Genomic DNA, 11,658 nt, shown 5'->3' on the forward strand with positions numbered 1-11,658 from the left:
TTATGCACAAATTTGAAAGTTAGAGATTTGATTGAGCTTGCTCCAACCCTCTCGTTTATGAATTTATTCATGTTGTCATTTATATTGAAGTTTAAGATGATGAATTATTAAAATATATTTCATATAACCTTCAAGTGGAACTTAACAATAAATGGAAATTAGGGAAACGGCCATTGAAAATAAAAATACCTTTTATATCATTGCTCCATTATAAAAGCATAAAAATTGCACCAACTGAATTACAATACAAGTCTTTTTTTCTTGTTCAAATTGGGGCCAACATTATTGGTAATATTTGGGAAATTTAATCACAATTCCTATCAATTTGGTAATACTATAAAAGATCCAATCGAGGAATTTTGATATTTGCGTCGGAAGACTGACATGAACAAATGAAGGTAATTTCCTTTTGTAACGTAACCCGATTGTATCAGAGAGAAAATTACTAAGAAGGTGTGGATAAGGAGACGGATCCTGCAGGTTTCTAGACTCTGTAACTTTAAATGGCCAGCTATTGACTTTCTTTTATTTTGAAATGTTTTTAAGATGACCGGGGTAATTGTTGGTCTGAGGGCTGTAGTTTTTAGGACAAAAAGGGGCTATTTGTCAATTGTCATTCTAATATATTTTGACTGACCCTCCCCCTCTGCATGAGATAATTAGGTCTTTTTCATCATTGTCCATTTTCCAGGCGTGATAATAGCATCTTTTGTACTACAAATGCTCATTTAAAGAAGACAATTTTGATATCAATACTAACACTGGGGTATTTTTCTTTAATGTTTAGCCTAAAGTCCTCCATAGACCAACTCATTTGGATAACAAGCCCACGGAAATTGTATTTTCTCAATAGCATACGATTTGGACAGCTGGGAGAAGGCTTGATCTTGGATTAGATCTTGCCATTATAAGATAGAAATTGGTGTTATTCCTCTGATGAAGTAATGGGAATTTAATGACATCTTACAGGCAAATTACACCCAGTTTTTGAACTTAATAAAAAAATCAGAATTCTTAATTGAAAAATTATATTAAATTTATTAATGTGTGCAAGCTTCTCCAATTAGGAAGTAGTGTGGCATAAACTGTAAACTATCCAAATATTCCTAAGCATCTATGATAATTAAAAAAGAGTGATTTTTTTTTCTGAAGATTAATGTTTGAATGGAGAATGCATATAGATTATGACATGTCTTAGACAAGTTTTGCAGATATGTGTTATCTATGTAGTTAATGGTTCAGAAAATATTGTGTTATGTTGATCCAGTCGACATGATATGATCACTTTAACAGACTCAACAAATCTTGATACTTAGCACATTCCAACACACAATTTTGTTTTCTTCAATCATTTCGGCAGTTGATGATGACGCTGGCTCCAGGATATTTCAACAGGAAGTAGATAAAACACGTGAAAACATGAATGTGCTGTTACGAGTCATCATAGTTCACTTAGGTGTTAATCTCTCAGCTTTTAATGACTGTAATGGCCTACTACTAATTGAATCATATTTTTTAAATGTTTTTAAGCCTGAAATTTTCTAGGAGTGTATAAAAGCATCTTGTAATTTGCATCAAGAATGCAGTAGTTTAATGATTGCCATCAAACTTTAGTGGTAATGAAACTTGTTTTTTAATACCAAACCTGAGACAATGCTGTCAGTTCAGCAAAATTTAAGCATTAAACTAATGTCAGTTTTATTTTCTGAATCAACGTTAATCACATAGCAAGGGGAAATAGGCTTTTTTAAAACTTTCAAACAAAAATTGCATTTGGTATATGAGGGGAAATAACTCTGTCAGTTTATCAGGTTAGTAAGATAGTATCATTCTTCTCTGCATGATAGAAAATTATTTTTAGCACATGTAGATTTTAAATAATTTAATTACCAACAGGTGAATAGGGGCAGTGTGAAAAAAAGTGTTAAAAAATTATATTTTTTGTGCAGTTTATAAATAGGCATATGATGAATGAGTCAGTCATTGTAGGGCCACCCTTAAGTCTGAATATATATGTGAATTTGTGAGAGAATAAATCAAATCTGCCATCACTTGTATGTCAGCTATAATGGTAGATCCAAGTGATGCTAGAAAGTGCAGTGAAGTCTTATCACTTCAGAGATATGGTAAGGACAGCAGGGGCCGACTCCAGCTGTTAGCTATACCGCTAGGCTTTTTTAAGCAATGTTACAATAGTATGAATCATATTGCTCCCATCTCTGATATGAAGAGTCTGCCAACATTTGATACAGATGTGGGGCTTGATAATCATCTTTATAAGACAAATATTAATGGTATGTCAGAATTATCTAGCAAAAAATGCATAATCCTGCCAGAAGAACTCTAACACTCCAAATTGGCAGTTTAAAAACATATATTTGATAATTCATTTATCGCTTGTCATGCTATTGTATCAAGGGTGGGTTGGTTTAAACAAAAGATAAAATTCTTCTCTTTAATTGCAAAATAATACTAAAGTTCAAAGGTGAACCTTCTACAATTATTACAGCAATTTGTTGGCCAATTATATATAATGAAATGTAAATATCCAAAAGAGACTGAGAGTCTATTGAAAAGTAAAAATGTTGATTTAATGATAAAATCACTGCCTTGTTAATATATTGATGTCTTCATTTAAGTATTAAGTTTCAGGATGCAGGAAACGGCACCCTTGTGTGGTTCTGCCATATACCTGTAGGAACATGTCCCATTCTATTTCCGATAAAATCAAACCAAAAAAAAAAAAATCTGCAAATTAAAGGAAATCAGGATCTGCTAGAGATAAACAAGAGAATTACATGTAATGTACAAAGGCTTGATGCCATTAATGGTATTCCCTCTAAGGACAAAAATCTGTCGATCGATACATTACCAGCGGAGAATCTTAACCCCAATTTTTGAATTATCAAGAAGATTAGATATGCATTAAGTTTGATTAAAAACACAATAGATGGAGGTAAATTGATAATGACAGGGGTTATAGCATTAGGCCCAGTCTGTTGTCTTCCTGAGCTGCATTACTGTACGTGGAGAAAATCTGATATTAACACTTGACTGGTCATTCTGACTCCATCTATTTAGACATTAGCTGAGTATAGAATGAAGAGGAGAAAATCCTTCATCGAGCATTTATGGAGAAGTGACCTTTTTGTTGTGGTAAATTGTCTTATTTGGTGATATGAACATGTGAAATTGACAGGGGTATTCCCACCTTTTTTATCCATTAAGTGGTAATTGATTTCATCTGCTCATTACTGGCTCTAAATTGTCTTCTCACTATTTTCGTAATTTATGTGGTCTGAAATTAATAAATTGAATTTTCTTTTTTCTAGAGAAATTCTGCATTGAGAGTTTTTTTTCTTTTTTTAAAGATTGATCAATGAGCAATTTGTCATATATAATTTACTCAAATTATTTCAGGTAAATTTAATGGAGTTGTCCCAAATAATGATTAATGGCATCAGAACTGAAGTAAAATATTGTTATTACCTCCCTTACATTCATAGGACAAAATGATCCGATTTCTTAACTTTTCACCTGGTAATTGAAAATGTTTAAATAATAAATTCTGACTGGTATTAATCTTTTTCTATCTTGATCAAGAACTGTACTGCTAAATATTTTATGTAGTGTCTTTTTTCAAGGGTCACAGTACCAAGTTGAATAACAGTAGGTTGAGTAACCAACTAGTGTAACTCAATTGTCCCCTTGTTAAAATATTGCTGGTACATATCACACAATAAAAGGTTAACATTCTTTTGATATGTAATTTAAACTTTTGCAAATCTAACGTACTGTTAAAGAGGTCAGAGAAAATTTTACAATAGGAACAAAGACCAAGTTGATTATAATGACTACTTTACCTGCCCAAGGTGTCACGAAAACAATCAGTCTTTGGTATTATGTCACAGAAACTGATCATATTGTCATATACAGAATCTTTCCCTTCATCAATCTGTCAAATCTTGTTGTATAATATTACTGAAAACGTCTGCTTAATGGGACAGACAATTTCAAACTGTCCAAAAGAACAATTATTAGAGTCAACAGATTGGGGTTCTTTTTTTGTTTTTATCTTTCCTTTTAATTTTCAGTAAAAGTTATCCTGAACTTTTTACTTGAATTAACCCTGTCTGACAAGTTTACCACAAGGTTTTGAGTTTCAGGGGGATTTTTGATACCCTTGTGATGCAATAGAAAAGGAATAATTGCCAAATTACCTTCACAAAAAACTCTGTATTTTATTATTGCAACATCCCTCAGTAAATTAATCTGGCATTATTTGAACCAAATGACTTTTAAATTAGTAAATTACTTATCTGTTTCTTTAATGGTGCAAAAAGTTGCACTGAGGTGTGCAGATGTTTGATGGTAGCCATAGCACGGGCGTTGATTGGGAGTCGGGTTCACACAGACATGGGTCATCTCCCTTTGATACCCTGAACTTATCAAGGATCAGATTAAACTTAAACAAAGATTTTTTTTTAGTTTTCTTAATGATGAAGGGAATACTTTACATCAGTAACAGCTGGGAATAATAGATACTAATTTGAGAAGAGCAAAAAAAAAAAGCAAAAAGTTTCTTTTATTACAAAATGAAATTTGGATCTGATTAAACCATTAAAAAAACAACTGAAACCCATTACAAAAACATGTTAAATATTTTTTCTCTTATCAGTTCATGATAATGAAGAATTTAGAGTGTTCCCATAGTTACTTGTTAATATGATTGGTCTAGAGAATGGGGTACTATGACAATAATATGATTTGTCATTGGTTGACGTGAGGATCACACCAAAATAGGGAGTCTTAATCTGACAAGAGACTTTAATAATTCAACAAACACAAAAATAACATTTTTTCAGACTTCTTCATCTAAGGCTAGGAGGAGATAATAGGTATTGGAATAAATATTCACCAGGGACATGCTGATGCCACTAATTTTCAGGAAAACTCCTAATGGCAAGACCTGCTTATGGTGCTGGCAGCCATTTTATTAATTAAGGTTCCATTAGTAGAAATGATTATTGGAATACAAGAAGTTACAAGAGTCTTGATGGTTAACTAGTGTCCATTTTCTCTCAGAGAAGTCGTGAAGTGGCCTACATGACTACTGTAACCTTAAATGTCCAAATCTGATTTGAATTCTGACAGAACACATTAGAGGAAATTGGTTTCAAATTGGAGATGAGCCTTTACACTTGAAACTGACATAAGTTTCAAAGTGTCATATAACACGACTTAATATCATAATGTCTGTATTAAGTTCTGTGCATAGTTACAGCTCCATTTTAGATTAGGTTTATTCTGTGGTAGATAGATTCTTAAAGATTTTCTTTATATTCAAGTGTGGGTGGTACATTTGAATATGAATCAAATTTTGCCTGTGAAAAATAAATGTTGAAAAAAAGGCTTAGGCCAGAAATTGAAATGATAGGAGACATCAGTTTCTAATGATGATTAATTGTGCTGGTTTACATAGATGTAAAATTTATTTCATGATTCCTTTTGTGAAAACTTTCATTGTTTGCATACTCCTTAGCAATTATTAGGCATACAACAGCATGTCCTTAATAACTCCGAAGAAAGAAGAATTTCTTGAGAAAACAAAACATGGGTGATTGCATTGGAATATTTTGAGGGATAATATTTAGATTTCATCAGCATCTTCAAATTCATTAAGGAGCAGTGGTGAAGTATTGACTGAAAATCTGACAGTGTAAATAAATTCTATTGACTTTGTAACAAGCCCAGAGCAAGCAGTCTGTTTGTACATTAAGGAACATTTAAATTGCCCCCTAAGATACAATTAATCAGAGATGCAACATGCAAAAGTTCAAGAGGTAAACTTTGCTGCTATTTGAGTAATCACTTGATTTGTTTGATGTTATATGTATGAGTTCTAAATTGAAGAAGAGTCTTAAAAGTTGGGGAGATTTGAATCACTATAGCTATTTAAGTAATTGATGAATGTTTGATGTTAATTTCTTTGATATGAAATTGACTACAAATGATAGAAAATCAACTTGGGTGTGAAATGGATTGGAAATTGAAATTTCAAAAACAAATTTTGAAACATGTGTCTTGTCTGTGTAATTGGAATTGTTAGAGACTTTCTGTTTATTTATTTAGGTTTATGTATTGAACATGAACAACTGACGACTTTTACCAAAACCCATCAGTTGGCAATATGTGTAATTAGCAAAATAAATAAAAAAATGAGAAGAAATAATATCATTAGGGTTGTCTAGAGGGTGATGGGGAATTTAATGGCTGAGGAATTCAAAATGCTCATCAACTTGTAACAAGATCCCTCCAAAAACTTCTACTACTTAGTAAGATGTAATTTGGGGCAGAAGATGTTTTCAACAGCCTTCCTTGATCCCATTTCATTTCTCCACTAACATTTATCATGAATTAAATGTATTTCTGAATAGTTTAAAGGACTTTTGTCAACAATTTGAAGATAAACTGTGAAATTTGGCTGAGGTTTGCCAGTAAATTAGAGGTTACTATCAGTACTGAGTTTGATATGGGGTTAAGGGTCAATGCAGTAATGAGAATTAGTCTAAATCTTGGCAAATGATGATCTAGACTAAGTTTTTGCATGGCGCCTCTCTTGTATATCAGTCATTAATCATTTGGTATTGACAGTTTGTCCACAATCAGGCCAAATGAAAGGTTTTTTTTCTTTCAAGGCCATTTATAAAAAAAACTTTCTGGGTAATTGTGAAAGTTAACTTATTATGAAAGTTTCTTAGAAAGGAAGTACTTGAATTTTATCCTTTATTTCAGGTTTATAAATGCTAGAAGAAGAATAGTGCAGCCTATGATTGACCAGTCAAATAGAGCAGGTAAAGTAAATTTCCTACACAATTAAGGAGGTAAACCTAGGGTAAGGGACACAACTCTTACAAATCTTTGGAACGTTTGTATTCAGTATTTTACATCCATCTCATGTAAGCATCAAAGTAACTTGGACTGATTTCATTCTGTTTCAAATGTTCAAATGTTCATTCTGTTTCAAATGAAAGCTTGATAGACGTTGGTGAAATTGAATGTGATACAAACATGTTACTGATTTCAAGAGTTATGGCCCTTGCCCTAGGTCTACCTCCTTAAACCTGTCTAACCAAACTAAATTTATTCCGAAGTCATTTTCATATCAGTTTCAGTACATTTTGAACCTGTTTTAACTGAATATCTTTCTATCCCAAATAATTCTTTCAGTCCCAGAAAGGTTTAGTTAAGACAGCTTTCAATCTATAGTCTGAGACCAAGGGAAAATAACTCAGAATTATCAACTTGATAGGAAAATGGTCTGAATTATAGAGCATTCTTTAAAAAGCTTCCATGCAAAGTTCTTGAGCACTTAATACACACTTTTTTGTTCAAGAGGGGCAATGCAGCTGGCTTGTAATATAAGTACTATGGAAAAAAAAATGACAACTACAACAAAAAAAACCTAAAAACTTAAAATGTGTTTTCAATATAGGCAGAAATAGCTTCAACAAGCTTTCCTGTAATGAAGTGCAAATAACTGGGTCCTAAATACAAAATTCTAAACCCACTTAAAAACAAAGATAGGCACTTAACTGTGCATTAAGATAAAAAAAAACAAACAAAAAAAAAAAAAAAAAACAATGTGAAATTTTTACATGACAAAGGCCATGAACAAAATATATACATGAACGTTTTATTTCCTTTCATTAATTAAATTCTAATGTAAGTATTTTCCTAGGTATAAAAATGACGGAAATTAAATGACAACATTCATCATTATTACCCCATTATTATCGAGCGGTTTATAAAATTCATGACTCTTTCATTTTTCCATGTTGCATGAGAAACAATTAAGTATTGTTTTCTTACATAATATTAAAGTAGTAAAACCATCAACTGTCAAAAATATGCAAATCAGAAAGAAAGTTTTAACTAATTTGGTTCCTTATTCATGTTCCTTTCTTGTTTATTTAAAACCTTAACGATTTTATGCATAATTCATGAAGCATTTAGTGCCTTCCACTTTAGTACATTTTGATGCATTTTTATGAAAGGATGGAAAATTTTTATGTGCCAATGAAAAAATTAATATTTTTTTCTATTAATATCTGCAGAATTTCAGATGTTGATTGCTAAATAATTAGTGGCTAAGTGTTTTCTAAATATCAGCACACTTGCTTTTATTTTCATTTCCATCATTTTCCCACTATGCTTTTGAGATATACTTTATCTACAAGGCTATTTTCTTCCCCTGGATTCTGATATTTTAAAAAGCTATTTAACACTAAATTGGCATATATCAACATCAATTTAGTTTTCTTCAGCGGGTTGCTGTTAATTAACTCTCAATAAGCAATTTAAGGGTAGCATCAAGTTATCTTTGGTGGCACGGCTCTTATGCAAATTGCATTTCTTTTAAGCTTGTTACTCCTGACAGAATCTAGCATCTCCTGAAGTGAAACAATTTTTTCAATTGAAATTCCTCTTTCTTCATTTTGAGGCTCTTAACCATGTAAACTTTAAATTCTATTTAAACATTTTTTTCTATAGTTATTGAGGCTCTGAACAATGCAAAGTTTAAATTGTACTTGAAACATATTCTTTTTTTCTATCATTGTTAGCTGTAACATCCTTTGTTTAAGATGACTTTACATGTTTCATTTGTAAAGTTATTTGTTGCAGCACACAACAAATACATTAACATAAAATTTTTATGGAAAACCTTCAAATATTCCAACTTACACCCAACGTTTCAGATATATTTTCATATCACTATTACTTATCATCTCAATGTTACTTTTAAGAATATTTTATTTTTACAGCTCCAGGTGGCCATGGGTATAGTCCTGAGAGTATGGGTTGGGATAATCAAACTATGGCACATATGAGTCCTCACAGTAAGTATCTTATTATACAAATCACTTTTATAAGATTTAAAAATGCAAATAAAAAACAAGTAGTAACTTTAAAAAAAAAAATTAAAACCATTATCTTTTAGTTATTGTTTTATTATTATTATATGGCATTTTCTAGACGGGATATGTTATGGTACACCAGTATCCGTTGGTATGCAGTCACCATTTTTCATGAAACGTTAGTGACTTAATTCATGCGGGTGCTAAATACTGTAAATTTAAGCATCAGTTCAAATTCAAACAAAAAAAAAAAATATTAAAGTATACAGTTTTGAATTTAATTTTTGAAAATTTACATAAAATGAAACAATGTAAGATACTTTAAAATATGTAGTCAACCATTATTTAAATGATAATATATGTGTTTAATACGAAAATGTATAGAGTTTGGAATCCTCTTGGTCCTAGAGAGCAGCTTCTTTAATCTCTCTTGGCACATTGCATCACGATTATTTTGTTTGTTTTAATGTGATCAAAAATTATTTATCTTGACATTTAAATAATAATAGTGGATTAACCTTGTTTTATAAATCATCAGGATTTTTTTATTTTACTCTAATGGAGATAAAATCTAAGGAAGTATATTTCATGGATAAAGTTTCACGATTTTATAGGCAGTATAGATGGTGATCTTGTTTGGTTTTCTATTTTAAAGATCATTTGCTAACTATATTACTAGTATTTTTTTAGATTTTTATGTTAAATTTGGGACGAGTCTCATTTTTCCTTGCTCTAGTTTAATAGTGTTGCACATCACCTGTGGTATTTAATATTTATTTTATTTGTCTAACGTTTTTTTCTCATATTTCAGTGTTTCAAGGCAGACATGGAAGTGAAATGTACGATCAAATGAAAGGGTATTCTCATATGGATGGACAGAGATACGATATGCTTGGAGTTCAGGGTATGCACAGTAGTGACATGTTTGGAAGTACTGCTGTAACAGGCAGTAGTTCATATTCTCAGATGTCGCAGTTACGACCACCAGTACATTCACAAGCAATGTTGATACCAGGACATCCACATCACATGATGATGGGCCACGGAACCCATGGCATGAGTCCAATGTCTATGGGTTCTGCTCAAAGTCCTCCATTACATGGCAGCTTAGACAGTATGGGTGCACACATTCAGGATATTCATGCTGGATAAATCAGGAGAACTGTTTTTGTGCTTTATCGAGCTGAACTTTGGCTTGCCTAATAGTGAACATTTGAATAAGCCAACGGAGAATTATGGCTATAGTATTATATTGGGGATAGTAGTTTTAAACTACCTACCAATCTTGTAACAATCACAGTGATCTCTCTATCATTTAGCAGTCACTCATTGTTTGGAATTTAATTCCTTACATCAGGCGAGTCAAAGGAGGTAACTGGTTTGCTAGTCATTAAAACAGAGTAATGGGGTTAACAGCCGACTGCAGATCTAACTAGTCTTCACTACTGGGAATTAGAAAATTTACGCAAAAGTATTATGAAATAGCAGTTCAAAATGAACAATGAGTTGCCAAGTATTATATATGTATTTGTTGTCTCTTGACAAATTATGTCTTGGTCACATATTGTGCGGCATACCTCATACTGATTAAAATGTACATGGCCATGACTTTATAAGCATTCCACGTCAGTTATGTCAGACATCAACTTTTCAGTTGACTTGTGCCATGAAATATTTGAATTATTTTGTCACATGACATTGTTAACCAATCAGAAGAGTTGCCTCTTTCTGGGGTGACCAATGGAATTATAGCTTTAAGATTTACCTCATTATTATTCCTTTGTACATTATAGCCGTTTCCATGGTGATGGAAGTGGAGATTTTATTTAATGGTGCATGTTAAACAAAAGTATTTGGTGCATATTACCTGTATAGAACTGTTTGTTGAATGAATGTTATCTTGTTGTATGAAAGTGAGATCATTCTGAGTTTTACTTTGTGTGACATTTTTATACATCAGGCCAGATTGTTAGATCTACTGCAGTTTTTTTAAGTTTTCTTTGTTGTTTTTGTTGAAGTTTGTTTTATTTTTAGATTGAACAAAAAACGCTTTTTTGATATTTATTTTGACCTGCCAGAGTTTTTAACTAATTAACCATTTGTTTTTGTGATTTTTTTTGTTACTGAATGATTTTTTGTTCTAAATGGAAAATAATAAACTATAAGTACTAAGTTCATCATTCTTAAGTGCTGACCATTATTTTAGTTCATGAAAAAAAAAGAATAAAGTGCAGATTTTTAAACTGGCATCAAACAACTACATGTGTATTTAATTGTAAAGTAATATCAATGTCAGAGACTGCTGAAATCGTTCCTTTATCTTTTTGTACCGATTTTAACTAGAGAAAGACATTTTTATATGTATATCTGTAGCTATTATATAAAATTGTTTCAAGATGCCAACTATCGTGTTTCTCAACTTCACTTCTTTTATGATTCCTCAATAAATATATATTTACATTTTTTATCATTTCAATGCCAGAATGAACAAAAAATATTTGAAAATATGTATCAAATTCTCAGTTTACCTTAGACAATCATGCACAAGTTTACCAAAAATATTCTGTATAGATTGAGCTGATTATTTGTATGGATGTATCTGATTAATAAGTTGTGTGTGCGGTGTGAAGAGTTTGCTGAGCTTAATGCTTAGGACTTATGAACAAAGTTAGGGAATTTTCATACGAGATTGTCAAATATTTTGAGCAAAATTCCAGAGAATAAAAATTGTTGTAATAAA

The 11,658-nt window shown here is 31.5% G+C and overlaps 1 protein-coding gene across 5 annotated transcripts in view; it reads left to right on the top strand.

The window, feature by feature from the left end:
* Nucleotides 1–11,658, top strand: part of LOC148626192 (homeobox protein Meis1-like) — a 59,802-nt gene extending 48,144 nt beyond the window's left edge. For all 5 annotated transcript variants that reach the window (XM_088569971.1, XM_088569972.1, XM_088569970.1 and 2 more), the window contains 3 exons: nucleotides 6,796–6,854; nucleotides 8,826–8,900; nucleotides 9,730–11,658. In XM_088569971.1, the coding sequence (XP_088426097.1) occupies nucleotides 6,796–6,854; nucleotides 8,826–8,900; nucleotides 9,730–10,070 (475 nt within the window). In that variant the 3' untranslated portion in view covers nucleotides 10,071–11,658. The remainder of the gene's footprint in view (nucleotides 1–6,795; nucleotides 6,855–8,825; nucleotides 8,901–9,729) is intronic.

Source organism: Perna viridis, chromosome 2, assembly GCF_037379345.1.
Source record: "Perna viridis isolate PV_CMFRI_1.1 ecotype Kerala chromosome 2, ASM3737934v1, whole genome shotgun sequence".
Classification (NCBI taxonomy): domain Eukaryota; kingdom Metazoa; phylum Mollusca; class Bivalvia; order Mytilida; family Mytilidae; genus Perna; species Perna viridis.